This window comes from Spermophilus citellus, assembly GCF_964194105.1.
Source record: "Spermophilus citellus genome assembly, chromosome: 8".
NCBI lineage: Eukaryota > Metazoa > Chordata > Mammalia > Rodentia > Sciuridae > Spermophilus > Spermophilus citellus.
Window position 1 is genome coordinate 107,941,956 of NC_138189.1, and position 21,805 is coordinate 107,963,760.

At 35.1% G+C, this 21,805-nt stretch overlaps 1 protein-coding gene across 5 annotated transcripts in view; it reads right to left on the reverse strand.

Moving 5' to 3' along the window:
• The window catches only part of RAP1GDS1 (Rap1 GTPase-GDP dissociation stimulator 1), a 150,514-nt gene extending 130,356 nt beyond the window's left edge, over window positions 1–20,158 (reverse strand). For all 5 annotated transcript variants that reach the window (XM_081303970.1, XM_081303969.1, XM_081303968.1 and 2 more), the window contains exon 1: window positions 19,976–20,158. In XM_081303970.1, the coding sequence (XP_081160096.1) occupies window positions 19,976–19,979 (4 nt within the window). In that variant the 5' untranslated portion in view covers window positions 19,980–20,158. The remainder of the gene's footprint in view (window positions 1–19,975) is intronic.
• Between the last annotated feature and the right edge of the window lie 1,647 nt (window positions 20,159–21,805).

A 21,805-nucleotide genomic window follows, 5' to 3' on the forward strand; every position in this document is an offset into this window, starting at 1 on the left:
TTAACCTGTATAAGTTTAGGCCGGTTTATTTTCTCTCCCCACAGGTAAAATGCAGATGACAATTCCATGTATCACATATAGTACATTCTATAAATATAAATTTAAGGCTTATTAACAAAAGTGGTATTCATGGTACGCTGTCCCAACAAATGTTAATGATTATAATCAGTAAGAACTCGAACTGGATTTGTATCTTATTTTCATGTGTGAATGAGGCCTATGATATAAAGAAATGCAATCAAGAAGATAACTTTGTGTTGCCCCCTTTGTCCCACTAAGCAGTAATAAAATTTGTTCTGAAGTTCAAAACAAAGTAAACAATGCAGATAATATCTACCTTGTCAAGTTGTTGTGAAGATTAACTGGGCTTATACATATAATGCTCTCAGAACAGACTCTAGTGCATACAGTAAGCTATTAACCAATGCTGATGACTGTTGATATAATATAATATTAATAACTGCATCACTGTATTACTCACTACCTCCCTATTGTGTTGTCTTCTAAACAGCAGGCACTCAATAAATGATTATTGAATTAAATGGTGACCCAAAATTGTACATTTAAATAAGAAAAATTTAACAAGATGTCTATTACCAATTTTCTTTTTTTAATGTTATTTAATTTATTTCATACATATACATGAAGCACAATTAAAATGCATTAATGTGATATTTTTTCCCCTTTTTGCCTGGTCTTCTTTCCTGCTTTCTCCTTTTTACCTTCACTAACTTCTCCACTCACATGTCAATGAACTAATGTTTTCAAGCTTTGATGCTTTTTTTCTTCTTCTGATAATCATGTGTAGATATACAGGACTTTGGGGGAGTTTTGGATCCTATTATACATCTTTTCTATATCTTCATTTTTTACCTCAATAATAACTCTTGTAAATTACTCCAAAATAATCTATACAGCTCTAACTCATTCTTTTCAATTATTTGAACCATATTCCATGGTTGTAGGTAGCACAGTTTATTCAGCCCTTTACGTATGTAGTTTTTCACTTTCTTTTGTGGCATTTTGTTTTGATCATTGATCTGGGTCTAGGTATTTTTAATTTTGCCTGATCACTTTCCAAAAAGGCTGAATATTTAATTTTCCTTTCAGCTACGCATTAAAAGTATTTTTTTCTAAATCTTGAGTATCAATGAATATTACAGATTTCCACTTCTTGACAGTCTGATGGGTTTAGACTGCTATGTAATTTTTATTTTAATTTCTACTTCTTTAATCATTATAAATGTCAGTATCATCTCATATTCATTAGCCTTTTGAATTAGCTTTATTTAAAAGTGTTCATTCACACTCTTTGCCTAGTGCTCAGATAGGTTTGTCTGTTTCGTTCTTATTGTACAGTATAGATATCAATCTTTTCTGTTATCTATGTAACTTTTTTTTCTAAGATCTATCATTAATCTATTAGTTTCATTATTCCTCTTTCCCTGCAATTTTCTTTTATAGTATCTGGGTTTCCAGCTACAGTTAAGAAAAGTCTTTTGGGCTCCCAGCAAATTGCTTGATTATCTTTCAATATTATGATTCTTTTACTTTTTATGTCTTTGATTCACTGGAATTCACTTTTACATATGGCCTAAGACTGGAGTATAATTTTATTTTCTGTGTCAAGAGGTTTTAATACTCCATTCTTTTCTTGCTAAATTAAACTACTACCTTTGCCTCTTATATACAGAAATATATTTCTGAAGTCTCTTCATTCCAATGATCTTTACCCATTCTTATGCTAATATCATATTGACATAATTACACTGGCCCTATCTCATGTTCTAGTATCTGATAAAACTAGTCCTGACACCACTTTCTCAAGCTTTCTTTGCTATTCAGATTTTTTTCTCCAAAATCTTGCTGATGAATCACTTTAGATCATTTAGATCATTTCATCTGGGCACTCCAGAGTGAACAGTAAATGAATGACTAAAATACCAAATGAACAAATAAATACTCTCTTGGATTATATTAATTTTGTATTTTAAGTTTGAGATCATTTGCATTTTTCACTGTTAATCTTCCTCTCTTCCATATGGATGCATTTAATTTTGTTCAGATCTTGTTTGGGATCTCTTAATAATCGGAATCTTTCAGTAAAATTGTCTTCTTGCATACAGATCCTGTAACTTCACTGTTTATTCCAACATATTTTAGAATTTTGCTATTGGTGAGAATTATGAAATTTCCCATTATGCTGGGCATGGTATCATACCCCTATAATCCCAGCAACTCAGGAGGCTGGAACAGGAGGATTGCAAGTTCAAAGCCAGACTCAGCAACTTAGCAAAAACCTAAGCAATTTAGAAAGACAGTGTCTCAAAATTAGATAAAAATAAAAAGGGCTGGGGATGTGGCTTAGTAGTTAAGCATCCCTGGCTTCAATCCCCAATCCCCAGTACCAAAAAAAAAAAAAAAAAAAAAAAAAAAAGAAGAAAGAAAGAAAGAAAGAAAAGAAAGAAAAAAATTTCCCATTTCTTTGTGTAGGTAGATATGCCTAGAATAAAAAAGAGCAACTGTGTACAATGATGACATATTCAACCAACAATCAAATTATCTTATAAATATGAATCGATTTGTTTTAAAGTCTACTAAATTTCCTGTGCATACAATTATCTGATCAACAAATACAGATCACACTATCACTTATATTAGATATATGCTTATGTTAAATAGGAAAATAGTTCCAAACTCTATTATTTCATACAACATTAAATGATTTAGACTATATTTAATAAAGAAAACCTTCACTTCTGTTCTTAATACCACTGCAACTCTCCATGCATTTCTGAGGATTATTTAAAATTATCATATACACACAACAAAACTGGAAGAAATGAGTTTTTCTTAGCAGCTAAAAAAGGTACAAAAATCATCTCTCTCTTATTTACTACTGCACTGTAGATGCTTGCTGTCAAAATATTAACCAGGAAAAAAAAAAAAACCGAAAGCTCAGAAAGAGTACTTAGAATTTAATAATTTATTATTACCTTCAAAAACTATTGCTTGGTCACTGAATAAAACCTTGACTATTAAAGATTGAGTATGAAGCTAATGTGGATGGGCCATTTTCTTTCATTAGTTGCCATAATTAAATTTCACAGAAGCACAACCTAACATAAATACTAAATATGTTCAGTGAACACACACACACACTTTGGTAAAAATGTATTATTCAAAGTAGTAAATGCAATGTTTATTTTGTAAGACAATTCAAGCAGTTCTTGATGAATTAGGAACTATTAATAATATTTGAAGAGAAAATTCAGAGCTAGAAATTGTTCTATTTCATGAAAACTCCCAACTTATAAAATTTCATTAATCTTATATTCTTCACTTTTATCTCAAAGTGTTTATTTATCGATGACTTTAACATGTAGTGATACTTATGTAGGAGCCTTGCTTTTGATGTGGCTCCCAGAGTCCAATGACATTTTAACTCTGTGGCCATTCCCGTTATGCACACATGCATGCACTGGGTACTTCTTTTTAATTCCACAAGCTAATTATAAAAGAACATACCACATTACTTACTTCTCTTCAGACAAGAAGACTAACAAGACTTCATAAAATATAAGGGCTTAGATGAATTTAACTGACGTCTCCTAATAAGCAAAGCAGTATGAATTCTATGTCAAGTGACTGTATTCCAAAACTTAATTTCATAAATAAGTCCATAAATTTAACTTAGAAATGATTTTTATTCTAAATTTTCTATACTTTTTATTTTGGTGGTTTTATACTTCTAGGCATATACAGTAATACTGTTAGTATATTTCTACTATTAAATGGGAAACTCTTCCAGGATACCTACAGGATTCTCTATGGTAAAAGCAAAATAAATCCTTATGGCCTTACATCACTTTCTCAGTTACCATTCTTGCATATTCTATTAAAAATTATGATACAAATTGCTGTGATTGAGAAATAATTTAGGGGTGGAGATATAAGTCAGTGTTAGAACACCTGCCCTGTATGCACAAAGCCCTGAGTTCAATCCACAGCACTACAATAATAATAATAAAAAAGAAAAGACACATTTTATTAATATGGCCTATACTAAAAATAATGACTTATTTCATTATAAGGTTTCTTCTCTAATTATTTCAGAAGTCTGATAAAAACTTTCTTAGCAGTAATTTTTCATTTATTCTTAAATGGAGTTAAAACTATTTTGGTTTAAATCAGCAACACTGTATGGTATTACTTGTCATGTTTGATTAGAGGGTCAAAAGTCTGATAGAAAATCTTCACAACTACAGTACTAAACCATAATTCCATAAGAGCAAGATACAGTTTGTTAAATTTTATTCTACATAGTACCAAAAGATCTTTTCATTTGGAGCTCAAGAATTATTTCACTGTTTTACATACAACATAACACAAATTACTAAGAAATTAATAAACTATCATATTTCTTAATCACACAGTGATTCACAATGAAATTCAGGTTTAATTAATTATTTGTCTGAAAAATGACCAAGAAAAATATTTGGATGATTTCTTTTCCTCAACAGTATCCTAAATGGAAAGATTTAGTATACACTCACATCAAACAGTGGTCAACACCTAGGATATTATAAGCCAACTTAGAAAATCAATATAAAAAAATCAACAAAGCTCGATAGAATATTGAATGATTTTAAAGGAGACTAAGAAATATACTGGAACAATGTTGGTAAAAATGTAACCTGACGATTACTAACAATTTTTGTGTTGAAGAATTGTTGAAATGACCTGTATATAGAAGACTAATTTTAGAAGAAGCTGGAAAATGAAAAGCATATACTTTCAAACTTCACTTATTTGCCTGCCTCCTTTATTGTATACTCAATAAAGGAGAAATTCTTTAAACAAAAATTGAAAATAACTGCTTGAAATATATTTGCCCTACTCTAGCTCCTTATACCTATAATGTGCCTACATGCCAACCTAAATAAAACTTTGCCATTATCAGTACTCTATTATCAGAATTATTTCAGGAAAAAAATGGCTTTTTTGCTTATTTGATTATCCTTGTTTCTGAATCTCCCAGGCCCATTTTATTTATTTCTTAGCTTCACTTAGTTCCTTAGATTAGTATATTGTTCTTGGACTGTCTTAGCTGTGAACTTCTACTCCTTCACAATACTACTTAAGCATATGTTTACCATGCAATGGTTCCTGACACTTGGATTCAAGGATAAAAGATATCCTATCTCCAAGTTCTACCCCAAACTCTAAGATATGCCTGGCAGCATAGGAAAACCAGACAAGTGACAGATAAAACAATTTCAGTAAGAGGAAATTTTGCCTGAAAATGTTACAGGAATATTTACAGGCTAGATAAGTTAGATAAACAAAAGTGGGATTATCCACTTTGACTTCCAAAAGTCTTGAGTAAGAGTCTTTCCAAAACATATTCAAAGTTGTGACTAACTATATATAGTAATGAGGAAAGAAAGTAAAGACCCTACTTTTTAATATTTTGCTGAAGAGAAAATTTAATACTGACATACAAAGCCAAGATAAAGCGACTTTCTTTAGCTGGAAAAATACAGAAAAGTATTTCATTAAGATTGGTAAGAAAGTCTCACTTGGTAATCTAATAAATAACAGAGAAGAGATAATATACACTAAAATTTAGAGGTTAGGAAACACCAACTTTTCTGGGTAATCAAATGCTACTGAAGAAAAATGATATGCACAAGCAGTTCTAAATTACATGCAAAAGTAGGTAAATGTATTCCTTAATACAGGTTAATCTGTAAGTTTTTTTAATGTATTACTTAATATAAGCATATATTAATACTAAGCAATACATTAAGAACTTTTATAAATCTAATAAAAATAATAACTCTCTGAACTATATCATTTATGAATTCAGGAAGGAAATATAATACCAAAATATTGCTACAGAAAGTAAAAAGAAATTTTAGGGTCAAGATCCTTTTCTGTTCATCAGCATGATGACTGGGTGTTCACACTTCTTGCTGTATGAGAGGTGTCTCCCTTGTTATAGCACTGGCATATGAAGTGTCTGATGTGAAAAGAAGAATGGATAATATTTTAGGGTAGAAATAAAAGATAATTCACACAAAAATAAATATAACAAAGGATAATTAACATCCTTACTTAAAGCTATGATGTACCAGATTAAGTTTAGAAAGAATAAAATTCAACCAATGTCAGTTATCAATTTCTTTCTTTCTCAGATCCAAATTCACCCTTCAAGCCTGTTCTATAAAAACAATGCTGGGCCCTTAATGTATTTTAACTTTGCCAGATGGCATGACATAAGCTTTGTCTACAGTGGACAATAGATAGGAAGGCTCTCTCCTTCTTGTTCAGGCTACATGGTTTTCTTCAGGGCCAAATGCCTACAAGCCATGGCTGTCACCACCTATTTTTTCCACTTTTCAACGCAGGTAGTGGTTCTGCATAAGAGAGCTCCAAACAGCTCAGGTCTGCACCTCAGCCCAGGTCACTGCTTCCTGTACCATCTCCACATCCTTATAAGTACACATGCTGTAAGACCTGTGGACCAGGTCACCCGGAGTTGCTCTGACCCAAACCTGTACATAGAAGTATGCTGGGTTCCTGATGCCTTAACTTCTGCATATCCAACTCTCTGTGTGCCACTCATCAACTTTAGTGTACTTATTCTCCAAAGAGATGTTCCTGTAGGTCAGATGCCTGTGGACCAGCTCTGGCCTAGTAACCTAATGGACTTCTATGCCATCTAGAGAGTTGGAACTGTATCTTTTAATGAAAAACCTGCCCTTCCAAGAAAAAGTTAGTTTCCCCTTCCTTAGATAAAACTCCCTCAGGCTTAGATTACCTTTAGAGTTTGCTGTCTTTTATAGTTACTCTTATTATTGCATAATAAATTTATAAATATACGCTGTTTAAATGATTGTGTGTTGGGAAACAATTTTTCTCTGGATTTCTTGGCATACCTGCATGGTTGGGGCTTTCTGAGCAAAGGAAAATGATAAACTGTACTAATGATAAGTCTACCTCCCTGGAGATATTCCAAAATAACTTAAAAAAAAAAGCCTCTGTTCTTTTAGCTTGCTTTTAGCTTACTTTTAGGGTAATAAATTTAAAGATGCCATTTTCCTCCCCAGGGAGGATTTGTTAATCACCGAATAAGATAAGGATTGTGTTGTTTTTTTCTTGGCTGGGCAGAAGTGTCAGCAACCCAACATAAGCTTCCAATGTCATAAATTTAGGGTCCTTCTCCTGTTACCCTGGTACATATACAGGGTAACTCCAGGTTCTTAACACACTGCCAAATATTGAGATTGAATGTTGGGGAACCAGCATTAAAATGCTCTGTGAATGATAAACTCCGTTCTCTGACATGTAAACCTTGTGTTTCCTGTCAGATATTATATATATATATATATATATATATATATATATATATATATATATATATATACACACACACACACACACACACACACACACACACACATACACATAAATCTAACACTGTGTATTTTGCCTTCTAATTGGACCTAGACAGATAGAGATCTATAAAAAGCCATCCTAGAAAAATGAATTATGTGAGAAAGACTAAGAATATTATGAATAAGGTGATTAATAAATTGAAAAGATAATCCCAAACTTCTACTCATCTAACAGTATGAGCTATATGCCTACCAAGCATCAAATACTGCCCTCAGTGTTAAGATGCAAAGGTAAATGATAATTATTTTCACATATCCCTGATCATTCCCAGAAATAAAGAGCATTAAGTTTTCCCTGCATCCTTCCAGAGGCATGCTGTGTGTATGTGATGTTTATATTTATAGACTTATACAAAAACCTCAACACATAAACAATCCCAATGTTATTACAACCCTACTACTTTTTTCTCATGGTGATGATCTTCATTTAGATAACCTAGCCTTAGATTTATTATTTGAGAAATCATAATATAACTGAAATCCCTTTGTAATTTTATGACAAAGCATTATTTCACTCAGTGGTAATCAACACAGAAAACCCGCTATCTTCCAAGAAAGTGATAGGAAAGCTATGATTTAAAACAATTTTGCCAAAATGCTATTATTCTAAGATGTAAACATTAAAATCAACTCAAGGATAACTAAATTTTCAGTCAGAGAGATCAGCATAGATATTCCTTTGTTCCTAAGATTTATTGGGCTCTTGTATTTCAATAAAAAGTATATAAATTTAATGATAACTATTTTTATTAATTTAAGATTGCAAATGAAACTTTTCTTCATTAGAAAAACTGGTAAAATTTATCAGAAAGCTATGGAGAAACCTACAGTGATGTTAAAACAGATGTATTTATTCCCTGGATGCTAACTGAGTCAAATACTCCTTAATGGGAATTATTGTCACACTAAAGAACAAGTAAAGAAACCATAGGGAAATACTTACTAGGCAAACTTCTCTATTAGGCTATTTTCCTTTGAAACCAAAGAAAAACTCAACAAACATTTATTCAGCAGGTAGTTCTCACTTTGATGAATTTAATAGCAATCTGCTTCTTACTGAGAAAATGTTATCCTTTAGGTTTTATAACTGTTCCAACTATTCTTACGTAACAAATCACCCCAAACTTATGGGCATAAAACAGAAGCCATCTTATTATGCTCACAGGCTCTATGAACCAGGAATTCACAGGGAGCACATTGAGTATAGCTTATTTCTAATCTACAAGGTCTGGGCCCTCAAAGCAAGAGTCTCAAAGGCTGACTCTGGGAGCTGGGGTTGAGAAATCACCTGAATCATCCCACAGTTCATTCACTCACATGTCTGGTGACTGACCTTGGAAGGATTTGAAGACTAGGATTGCTGATCTGACACTTGACAATTATCTACAAGGCTTGGCTTCCTAACAATAAGGTATCCTCAGAATACTGAGGCTGCTCAGGGCTCTAAGCAGGCCAGTGTTCAACAAACAAAGCAGAAGTAAGCATTGCCTTTTATGACCTATATTAGAAGAAAGTCACATAGCATCACACTGAGGCATTCTGCTTAACAGAAGTAAGTAAAAAGTGTGTTCACATTCAATAGGAGAATTTGAACCTAACTCTCAATGGGAGGGTGGCAAGTTCCAGATTATGTGGAACAAGAGATTGCTGTGGCCACCTTTGGAAAATCTAATCTGCTATAATAACTTAATATTCACTAAATGATTTGTTTAAAACAGTACAATAAAACCAGGTGTGGTGGCATACACACCCAGCAACTTGGGAGTGCAAGGTAGGAAGACAGCAAGTTCAATACCAGCCTCAGCAACTTAGCAAGACCTTCAGCAACTAAGCTAGACCTTGTCTCAAAATGAAAAATTAAAGAACTGGAGATGTAATACAGTGACAAAGCACCCCTGCATTCAATCTAGTATTGAAAAAATTAGGACAATAAACAGCATTATATTATTTAATTGGATTTATTTCTGAACACTAGTTTTCCAAAATCGATTATATTACAGCTTTAGAAACAGAAATGAAAACTCAGTAGATATTATTTTATGCAATATCTACTACTTTCCTGTGAAAATAGGTGTTACTATTATTATCATCATCTGCATTTTAACTGATGAGAGTTGAATTCAGACGCTTAATAATTTGCCCAGAATAAGTGCTAAAATTGTGATAAATCCAGACATGTGTTTTCAAAGTCCTGGCTCTTTCCACAGGCAGTCAGCACTTCACAGTTAAATGAAGCTCACACAGATCTTGTATAGATCAGAACTGTGCAATGCAAGGACTGCCTGTATCTTGCTTTATATAGATGTAAGCTTTTCAAGAATGAATTTGTTAGCTGCCCTAGGTAAGAACTGTCTATATATCTGAATATGTGACCTAAATATACAACAAATATATTTGAGAGCAGTCTCTGCATAAAGGTAATACAATGCTGGATATCTATATTCTTGCTTTCAGTAAGTGTTTAACTGAAGAATAAAATCTATGGGAAAAAATTCTAGATCATTGTAAATAATGAGCACTTGTATATATATACTGGAGGAGTTTTGTTAGTTGCTAAAAAAAAAAAAGTAAATATGATCCTCTTATTTAAATTCTTAAGGGTCTGTATTTTCTCTTTTGTGAATAGAAATGATATTTATCTTTTTCTGGTATTCATTTCTTTTATATTACTCTTCATATTATGATATAATATTTATATAATTACATATTACATACTTTATACTACATTATTTCTTTTATACTACTTTACAGTTCTTCAAAATTGGAAAATGTGACTTCTTGTACTACATTTATTTTGTCACCTTCTGCAATGCCTAATACGTTACAGTCTTGTGTTTCTTGAACTAGATAGAAGCCACAATGGACAGTTATACCTTCTTCGGAGCTTAACACCATACCATGCTTCCCCCAAACTCATTTTTGTAATTAAAAGGAAATCAATCCACTCATATGTTTTTTTTTTCTTTTTAAAAACCTAATGTTATAATTTTAAAGAAAAAAATCAATGTTTCAATGAAGCATATGATTTATGTGTGTATATACAGATATAGATCAACATAAATTTTGCTCTTTTATAATGATCAGTTCCATCTCTGATACTGGGATTATCTGAGAAATCTTCAAATAGGAATATTTTAAAAAGGGTGAAAGAAAACAGTTTCTAAAATATAACAAATTTGTTTAAAAATAATACTTTAAGAGGATATGGGTTGGCAGGGGACAGTGGCCCATGCCTGTAATGCCAGTGGCTCAAGAGGCTGAGGCAAGAGGATCTTGAGTTCAAAGCCAGCCAGCAAAAGCAAGGCACTAAGCAACTAAGTGAGACCCTGTCTCTAAATAAAATACAAAATAGGACTGGGGATGTGGCTCAGTGGTTGAGTGCCCCTGAGTTCAATCCCAAGTATACCATGCCCACCCCACAAAAAAGATGGTATGGGTTTTCCACAGCTTTAAAAGCAATTTTTTGTGTGTGAAAGTACAATGATTCCTGGGATTTTTTCCCCTCTTATGAAAGATATCACAAATTAAGGGAATCTTCTAGTTATCTGAAATTATTTTAGATAATTTTATATAATTCTTATGTAATTCTTACAGGTTAGTAAATTCTTTCTAATTTAAAAGAAAATAATCCTCCTTAGAAACAATCCAGCAGTTCTACTGTACTCTCATGATCTTTTAAAATAACATGCCATTACTTCTCCTAGGAAAATGTTTATGCTCAAGGACCAAAACTAAGAAAAGAAAAAATACAACAGATCTTAATTTGAAGTGGTGAAGTTCTTATTAGATAATGGAGCTTGAAGTTTTCCATATTATAATTTGTATTATTTTCCTATGAGATTAGCTCCCCCATCCTTTCCTTTTTATTTGGAATATGTTCTTTGGTTCTTATTCAATAATAATGATAATATTTTAAGGGTACATATGAAATGAGGATATAAAGAGCTTAAGTAACATGCCAAACTACACAGTTTATAGAAAGAGCAGATACTCTTTTCTCTCTCTGAACTTCTAGATAATTCTTGAACCACTCTGGTCATCTAAAAATAAAGTTTAACCATGACTGATGAATGAATGAATAAATGAGTGTATATGTGTGTGTACATGTACATATAAAATAGGTAGTTGTGTTGACTAGTTATACAATTTTTCACAACCTCTTAATTTTAAAATAAATTTATTTTCTAACACAGTGCCGAATAAAAGTGGTTCAAGAGCAGACATCTGCCTTGTTTTTAATGTGTAGGGAGGCAGTCAGCTTTTTACCCTATGGATGATGTGAATTTTGCAGCTACCCTTTCTCAGTCTGAAAAAGTGTTCTTCTGATCCTACTTAACTGTGAATTTTTACCATAAATCTTGAATTCTGTCAAATAAAAAAGTAATTTTCAAAAAGTGATAAGTTCCAACTTTACCACAATTTTTTAATTGGTTTTTTAAAAAATAAATGACAGCAGAATGCATTACAATTCTTATTACACATATACAGCACAATTTTTAATATAATTAAATCTTTAGCAATTCAGAAACAATAACAGAAATCTCATATTTCTGTATATTCAAATACTTCCATGAATCAGAGAAACAGTATTAATGAGTTGATTTTGCAGGTTATAGGAAGTATTAGTGTGGGCTGAGGTTGTACTCAGTGGTAAAGCACTTGCTTCACATATGTGAAACACTGGGTTCAATCCTCAACACCACATAAAAATAAATAAATGAAAATAAAGATATTGTGTCCATCTACAACTAAAATAAAAAAAATGTTAGTGTACAGAGTTTTCTATTAACCCACTTACTGGAATGAATCCTTGGTATTAGTGAGTTCTTATTTGTGATTATGTGTGTGTATGCACTTGCCCAGGGATTCCCTACTCAACTCCAATCAGTTTTGCCACACAGGAATGGATCCTAGGAAGCCATATTTGGGGCTATTCAAAAAAGTCAGAAACTAGATTTTTTCCCCAAATCTTCAGATCACTGCTTTTTTGGACTTCAAAGACAGTGAATGATTCAGGACCTCAAATAATGACATCATGACTCTGTTTTTGTCTAGATTAGGGAACTGGGGGGCAGTGAGTTTAAGAGACATCCCTGAGTTCACCCATTTAGTTAGAGGCAGTGTGAGGCCCAGGATCTTAATCTTCATCTCCCAACTGCTATACTAGTGTTCTTTTTATTATACTAGGTTAGTTCAAATTTGTTAATTTTAAAAAAGCAAGTGTCACTTTTCAGAACATCCATTTACATAAAAACAGGGTAAAAAAATCTTAGGGAAAGGGAAGCAGCATAGCATTACTTTATAATGGGCTGGCAAACTACATTACCTGTTTTTATAAACTAGTGGATAAAAATGTCTTTTGCATTAATAAATGGTTGAATAAAATTAAAAGGTGGCGTCATTATGTGCAATTATATGAAATTCCAATTTCAGTGTCTTAACAGTTTTATTAGAATACAAATTATTCCTTTGTGCATTATTGATAGTATTCAACATATAAATGGCAGTTGTGCCAGAAAAATAATTTTACATACTTTTTGATGCACTACAAATTGCAGTGACATAGCTACAATTTGCCAAAATTTCAAGTACCATCTATATTGTCATACCACACATTCATTTTGACCATCATATCAAAACAAAAAGACTTCAGATCATCTCCAATTTAAATCTTCAACTTTATAATTATGCAGAAACAATATGCACTTAACAGAAACCATACTTTGAATTTTAATCTTCCCAGGCTAGTTAACACTGTCTCAATGCTAGGCAGTGGCAGTGAGCAGTAGTTTTAGTCAGTTACTCTATTGTAAGGTTAAAGAGACATTTTAAGTGTGTTGCTATGATATTCAGTAGGTTAGTTAAACCTATTTTCAACTTACTATGGGGTTACCTCTCAGTAAACCATTGTAACCCCATCATAAGGTAAGGAATATCTTTACTTCAAATGTCAAGCCTCAAAGACATTTAAAATGGTGTCTGGATTATTTTGCTATTGGGTTGGATGGCAAGCCAATCTATTATTCAATGACACTGTAGTTACTGTAGCTATACTGGGAAAATGCAATATACATCATTTTTAACTAGATTAAGTATTGATCACATTCCCTACACACAGGAATGCAGTCATAAGAGAAATGAGGAAATACGAAACAAAGTATCTCATCACAGCAAAATTTCTTTACAAAACTGAATAATGAACAAGTATGGTGGCACATGCTTTTAATCCCAGCAACTGGAGAAGCTGAGGCAGGAGGATTACAAAATCAGGAACTTAGTGAGACCCTAAGCAACTTAGTGAGACCTTGTTTCAAAACATAAAAAGGGTTGGGAATGTGACTCAGTGGTAAAGCACCCCTGGATTAAATCCCCAGTACAAAAAAAAAATTGAAAAATGAAAATGAAGCTATGAAGTTTCAGAGTGTCTCATTTATTATCCTAGCAATGGAACTTTTCATTATGATGAGCTAATTAAATTATACTTGACTACAGCAAATAAATATTTCTAGAGAAAATAAACTTTTTAAAGAATGCTTTTCAGGAAGACTAACTACTTTAAGTGAGGACACCAGAAACAATATCAACATGTAATTATAAAAACAAGGCAAAATATTTCAAGAGGTTTTCCCTGGCTCCTTGTGAGTTGACAGATACTAGTGATATTAGCTATATTTTCAAGAAGTCAATTCCAAGCAACTGAAGAAATTGTCTCCATGGAGAGTATACACAGAATATTAACAGGCAAAAATATTTCAAAGTTCAGCAAATACTATTTCAGTTTAACCTGAAGTGGAATCCGCTAAGATGTGTTACAACTGATAACGGCAAAAGTATGTGAGAAACAGAGAGAGGCTAGCTAAATAAATTTACAGTTGGTGAAAATGTTAGGTGTTTAAAGTCTATGGTTCTTCATTCAATAACTCATCAATATGCTTGTTATTGGGAAAATATTTTAATCTATCACGTACCATTGAACTAGTACTATCACCAATGAACTTTATTTGTCCACACAGATTTAACTGCAGTCAGTTCTATGCATATTCATCAGAAATAGAAACTGAATATCCTGACCTGCTTTATCATGTAGTGGCCTAACAGTTAGTAGTTATAGAGCTTTACTGTGATTTTCTGAGCTTATATACAAACAAAATTTTCTGAACAAAAAGAAATGCCTTCAACCACTAGTATCAAACAATAAATATATCTGAAAATTAGATATCACTACAGATTTGATAATGTTTCCTAATGAATCGGACCTAAAGTCAAGGAGAAATCGTGCTTATATATAAGAACTATATACCCTGATAGTCATTTTGATAACACTGTTCAAACTAAGTAACAATTTGTCTGTTTTGTCATGCATACACAAAGTTTCAATGGATATACTTAGCAAGCTTAAATTACAGTTCCAGGATTCCTTTTCAAACCTCACTACAAGTACAAAGGAAATATACATATTTCAAAATCCATTTAACGTTCCAATTGAGGAGCTCCCACCTAGTCTTCAATTAGAAGTGGTTAATCAGCATATTATATAGCAAATATCAAGAGAAGAATCTAAAAGAATTTGATAAATGCCTTCTATCGAATGAATACGCTCATGAATATGTAGGTCTGGTGATGTAGCTCAGTAGTATAGCTTGCCTAGCAGGTTCAAGCCCTCAGCTCACCAAATACACACAATAAATAAATAAATAAATAAGTTAATTAATTAAATGTAATTGCAGTATGTATCTGTGAAAAAATGCTTCAAAGACAAAATTCATAAAATTGAATTATAAACCTTCATTAACAAATGACTACCTTCTGATGATATCTTTGAACCACAATAAGTGAAATGTTATCCTCCCCTAAAGGCATTCTAGTCTTTTCATTTTATATTATAATAAACTAAACTTTGTTCAATTAATACTATCATTTTTGTATATGGTCAAATATTTGTGGATATTTGTTTTCTCTCACCATATATTTTCTCTTTTTGTATAATACCCTTGATTTTTGCTTCTTGGCCTACAAAGCCTAAAAACTTACCATCTGGCCCTCTGTGGAAAAAGTGTGACAGCAGTTGCCTGGTAGGTTACTATTATTCCTGGTGCAACACCACCTGAGAACCTCCTAACAATGCAAATTCTTAGTCTACCCCACACATATTGAATCCAAGTTTTTGAGGATAGACCCCATATTTTTTTTAATAAGCTTCCCAGGTGATTTTTATATAAGCTAAAACTTGAAAAAGACTATTAGGTTTTTGAGGATTTATCCCCTTGGAAAAATATTTGCTTCTTTGAATCAGTAAAGTGGGGAGAGTCACTCAATTCCTAAAACTGTTAAAAAAGATTAAAATTAAATTTGGAGCATGATAACTGATATTAATAATTCTTAATAAATGGTAATTACTAACTCAATGGTGTACTGGCACCTCCTGCACTAGCCCATGAGATAATGATTATTAAATTTTTAGGAATTTTATGAGATATTTATTAAAAGTTATTATTTAAAATTATATACTTTAAATGAGTTGCATTAAAACAGGTTATATTCAAAACCATCATTACTTAATTACTTTACATTTTGCTATTATCTACTCTCATTAGATTATGTCTATATAGATGACATACTACATAATGATGTGCTGCATCTGATCTCTTCCCAATTCTATACTTGTTGACACCATTTTGGTAGCTTGAAATCTGCAATGGTGGGAATATTTACAACACAGGAAATTCACAGCCACCACAAATTTGGTGTTTCTGGAGAAGGGCTTTTGGTTAAACATTTACCAGCACACCTCTGGTTATCATTATTTAAAATTATACAATTAATACATGCAGAGATGTCTAATAATTTGCTAAGTAAAAAGAATAGCCCAGATAGATACATACATACATTCCATTCCCTATAATCACTCTGTGAAAAACTGAAAAAAAATCATCAGAAGGACTTTGGAATTTACAAGTACAGCTAATCATAGCTAGCAGCTCAATTTAACCACCTCCTTTTATCACTACAGTCCTTGGTTTAACTCCTGGAATGCTTGTAGTAACAACTGTATAAATAGATGCACTGGAAGAAATTGTATTACTCTGCAGTTTGAATCCAGCATCTGTATCTTAACCAGCAGAGTAAATGACTTTTTGGGCATTTATTTAGACAAAGCTAACAAATTATCTTAAACCCTTACACTGCAGCATCAAGTAGATTAGCATTTGAATAATAAAGAGAAAAAAAAACAAGTTATATTGAGATGAATATAAGACATCAATGATACTAAGTATATTTCAAACTTTAGTTTCAAATAGTCATAGAATTTTAGAATCAAAATAATACTTTGTAATTGCAATGGTTTGACTGTTTTTTGCTCCCTCCAAAACTCAAACTGGAAAATAATTCCCAATGACAGATATTATTAAAAAGAGAAAAAAAAAGTACTATGCTAAGTTATAAAGACCTAAGTAGAATGTCAAAGAAATAAGTGTACAGCACTATAGTGAAATTACAAAGTATTCTCAGGCAAGAAAAAAGTATATACTACTCCCTATAAAGTGCAACATTTTACTGCATAAAAATGATTTAAGTCCAAACTCTTCTTCAGTTTGGCCTTTAAGATCTCATATTATCTGGTTGTTATATATTAATATTTTTCCATCTCTGTTAACCATTATTTCCTTATATTTTGTTCTAGCCAAACATAGCTATTTAATAATATCCCAGAAATTCCTCAAATGTTTCCTTATGTTCATGTTATTTCTCTCCCCTCTCCATCCCAATTAACAGACTCGTATCTACTTTTCAGAAACATAACTGATCTTTGGTTAAAATAATATTTCCCTAAGACCTCTTCTCTATCCCTCAAATCTGTAATTTATGCAAAGGCCTTTTATATCACTCATACCTTTATTCGTTATTATAATTATTTGTGTATTTGTCATATTGTTCCTGTTAGGATTATAAGAAACCTGAAACATGAATGTCCTTTTCATTTTTGTCCTCTTACAAAACACTGCATACAATTTATATTTAATAAATAATATGTTAAACTTATAATAAAATGTATACAAAAATAGCTGTGGTCCACAAGTTTATACAGAAATTTTCCTTTACTTTCCTGTGGAGAAAATCACTCCCATAAGAATCTTTTTTAAAAAACTTCACTTTCTTCGAGAAGATAACTAAAAAGCAATTTTCCCCCTATTATTAACCAGTTATCTTATGGATTATTGTAACAACTTCCTTGGCTCAGATATAAAATTGCTTTCCAAGATTCCAATTTTATTATATTGTATGTGCCACTGATCATACACCAAACCACATTACCACTGAAAATGGTAGTTTAGAAGGAGATGGTTGCCTGAGGTTAATCCAAAGCCTGTAATACAACCCAACCTTTTTATCTGGAGAGGCAACACTACAATGATATTTCTAAATATCTGTTTCTTCTATACCTTCATAATATCTACCAACCCAAATGTTTGTTCCCAGCCTATACTTTCAGGTTTAAAAGTTAGAAATAATAGGTGGTTTTAAGAACTAATTTGCCAAAGATTTACTGAATACCTACTAAGTAAAAAGCACTGTAGGAGACATAAAAATTAAAAAGATATTATTTTCATATTCTGGAACTCAAGACTAAATGCATAACACACACACCCATAACTCCATTTCCAGGTAGATTATGTAAGTACTAAAAATTTTCTAACAAGGTACAGATACTATGAGGAATGAGATTAATCTATCCAATGCTTCAAAATAAGAGATGGATTTCTATTTGGCCCTTTATTATTTTAAAATAAACAACAGTATTCAACAATTTCAAGATTACTTTTAAGTAGATACTTTCATTTGTTTCATGTATTTTTATCCACCAGTTCTGCAACAAAATCAGATATTTTTCCCACCAAAAAGTAATGTTTCAACATTTATCTTTTAATTAAATGGATTTTTAAAGCTCACTTTGGAATATGGAAAAAATTTACAGGCAAAACTTGTGTCCTGTATGTTTAAAAGAAAAAACATAGTATGTTCAATAATCTGATTTAATATTCATTAAAAATTCTGCTCCTGGAAAAAAGACAGACATGTATAAATGGGCCATCACATTTTTACTGAAATCTGTTCAGCATATTAATAATACATTAAAAGGAAAACTGAAAATAAAATTCAGGGTTTTAGAGCATTTTTCATTCATACCCCCTCCTGCAACACTGTCTCCTTCCCACTCTATGGCCAAAGGTCTGAATCAGAGCTTGGACCACTTGCTTTTCCAGGAAGCTCCAGGACACCATTTCTAGATTTTTAGAGACTTCCTTGAAGGTTCTGAGTTGTCATGACCTAACTCTGGACATGTTGAGCACTGTATTGACAGATGAAAGGGCCACACTCATCTCAAACCTAAAATATAAGGAAGGAGTGGGAAAAGTCCAAGTGGATTGATGCCAATGGAGCAAATTTTAAAAAGAGGAAATTATGATAGACAGGAGTGGAAGCAAGCTGGAGAACATGTAGAAGTGAGGTATTCCAAGTTCCTCCTATTAAAAGAAACTTTCAACTCTTAATTACATTGCAGAATGCATCAGACGTTTCTGTAATTACCGAACAGTTAAGCAATACATGATGAAAATTTTTTGTGTTAAATTATGTATAGTTTTATAAAACATATTTGCTTTGAAATATCTCGTCCAAACCAATCTCTTTGAGATTAACTATAAATATAAAGGAACTAAAATCAGATTATGCAGATTTGGGCAGGGGAAGCTGGGAACGAATAACTAGCATGTAAATTCAGTAACAATATGTTACAGGGCGCAGTTTCCTGCTACAGTAGACAGACTAAGAAACCAAGAAAACGGCTCCAGGAGAGAAAGATTGAACACTGTAGTCATCTAACACTAATTCAACAGCTAGCGCCTCTACCCTGCCTCACCTTCCTCATGGCCTCTGACAAGTCATCATTTCAAACTATGAAGCTGTCCGCTCTCCCCCAAGGAAAATATTTTCCGAGCAGGTTGTAAATTCATCCCTAAACTACTTGCTTCCACTTCCCCGCCCCGGGAAGAGCAGTTCCCAAGATGGGGAGAGGTCGCACTGACAGGGAAGGAAGTTACACCAAGTGGTCTTTTCTCGCGGTCGGATAGGAGCCTCGAGCCGGGCCGACGCGGGAGCAAGGAAGCGGGCGGCCTCCGGAGCCACCGGGCTGGGGCAGAGGATGTGAGCCCGTTAAGCAGCTCCTTCGTGCCGGCACCGGCAGGAAGAATGGAGGAGGGGAGGCAAGGAGCGAGTGCCGGGAGCCGGGCGGCGGTCCGGCCCCGCAGCCGACCCCACCCCGGCTCGGGACCCTCCCTGTCCAGCAGCCGGCGTGCGTTCCGCGTGCGCCGACTCTCCCCAGGGGAAGAGCCACCGCCTCGCAACCGTGGAATTGAGAAATTCGGCAACTTTGCGCGAGAAATGCTTCCCACCCTGCAGCATACTGAGAAAGAGAAAAATGTCAGGCGATGACGGGGGAAAGGATGACTTACCCATGTTCCTACCAGAGGGTGAGGACCGACAGGGCGAGGCGAAGGTCTCTGGTGCGGGCGGCACGACAGTGTCCTCCCTCTATCTCCGAGTCTCCGGCAGCCAGGGAGGGACCCGCGGGGGGCAGCCGCCAGGGAGGAGCAGCTGCTGCTGCTGCAGGCGGCGCGGCCGCGGCGGGGACGAGCGGCGGGGGGCGGGGCGGGGCGGGGCGGCAGGGCGCAGCCTGCGGCGGGCGCGGCTCCGAGGGGCGGGCAGGCGGGCGGCGGAGGCGCCGAGCCGTCCTGAGGAGCGCCGGCCCCGACGCGCGGCCCGGAGAGCCCCGCCCTCCCCACTGAGCATGCTCAGTGCCGCTTTTTTCCCCTCCTTCGCGCCGCTAGTGAGCCCGAGTGCGCTGGTGGGCGTGTTTGCGCACCGGCTATAGCCGCAGCGAAGCTTGATGGCGGCCGTCTGAGGGGCTGAGGCTGGTAGGCCCGCGGAAGGCAGGGCACGGGGATACTGAGCTCGAACTGCTACTAGGTGATTTACCCCAGGCTGGCGTTCTCACCTATACCTCACACTCGGAATTCGGGCCGCATTCGTTATAGGACGACCGGCTGCTCTAGCCAGAGTTCCCCTGAGAAGAGGCTGAGCCAGCCGCCTCAGACTCGGGAGGGTAGTGGAAAGCAAAGCGGACGCTGAAATGGAGCTGGAATGCACGTGTAGGCGGATGAGGCCGGCTCTTATAGGGATACCCCAGGACGCCCGTGGGCACGCAGCGGGGGCGGGCGCTGGGCAGGTACTTAGTATCAGCTGGCATGGCACTGGGACAGTTGAGGTTGCCCTAGCTGTGGCTGGCCAAAAAACGGGTTCTGGCAGCTGAGTACGCTGACCAGAGAGCGTGTCGCTCTCCCTCTCCGAACATCTGGGCCTCCACTCCCCGAAGGGCTCTTGTAGGGCCCTCAAACAAGGGTGCCGTCGGGCTCCACCCCTCCGGGAAGTGCCAGCTCCGCCCCGCTCGTTTTGAGCTGGAGGAAGAATATTTTCAGGCCTGAAAATAAGCTAAGCTAACCCTGGATGCTCAGTTGTCCTGGACGCCGCCGCCGGTTCCTGACATCCCCTGGGTCTCCGGGAGGCCTTGAGCAGGGACGCTCCCCTTGGAGGGCGCCCTCGAGACTAGGCATGCGCACAGGTTTTGGGTCTGCTGCCCTGGAGGGTGGAGGCCAAAAGAAACCTTTGATTTCTTTTCCCAATGGTCTTGCTGTGACCCCCCCCCCCCCAGGGTGACTGGGAAGACGAATCTGGACACCATCCGGAGGCTGTAGCGACCGCAGTCTTGCAAGGCAAAGAGACAGTCAGCTCTACAACCTGTGGGAGAACAACTGAGTCTAGATTTCTTTCTCCTTTCAACTTTTACCCCTTCAATCAGATGTTGAAAAGGGTTTTTCGTCGTTATCGGCTCACCCTTGTATGTTATTGCTTGTATGACTTATATTACAAGCTTACAAATCAGAAGGGGCCCTTCATCTGCTAAGTAGGGAGATTTTATGTGATTTTTTCTAAAACAAAAAATTGCAACATGATAATTATAGAGAAATATTGGTAAAACTGCGAAATACAATTTGCAGAAGTCAAAGAATTAGATTTTTCTGATGTGTAAGTCAGGCACTTCACTCTTATGATTCGAGAATGCTCTTCCTGTTTGCCTCAAAATCATCTTACACACTTAATTAGTTTCCTGGGACTGCTGTAACAACCACAGTAGTGGTTTAAAACAACGGAAATTATTGTCTAGAGTTCTGGATGCAAGAAGTCAAAGTGTGAGTAGGGGGTGCTCCCTCTGAAGGCACTTGGAA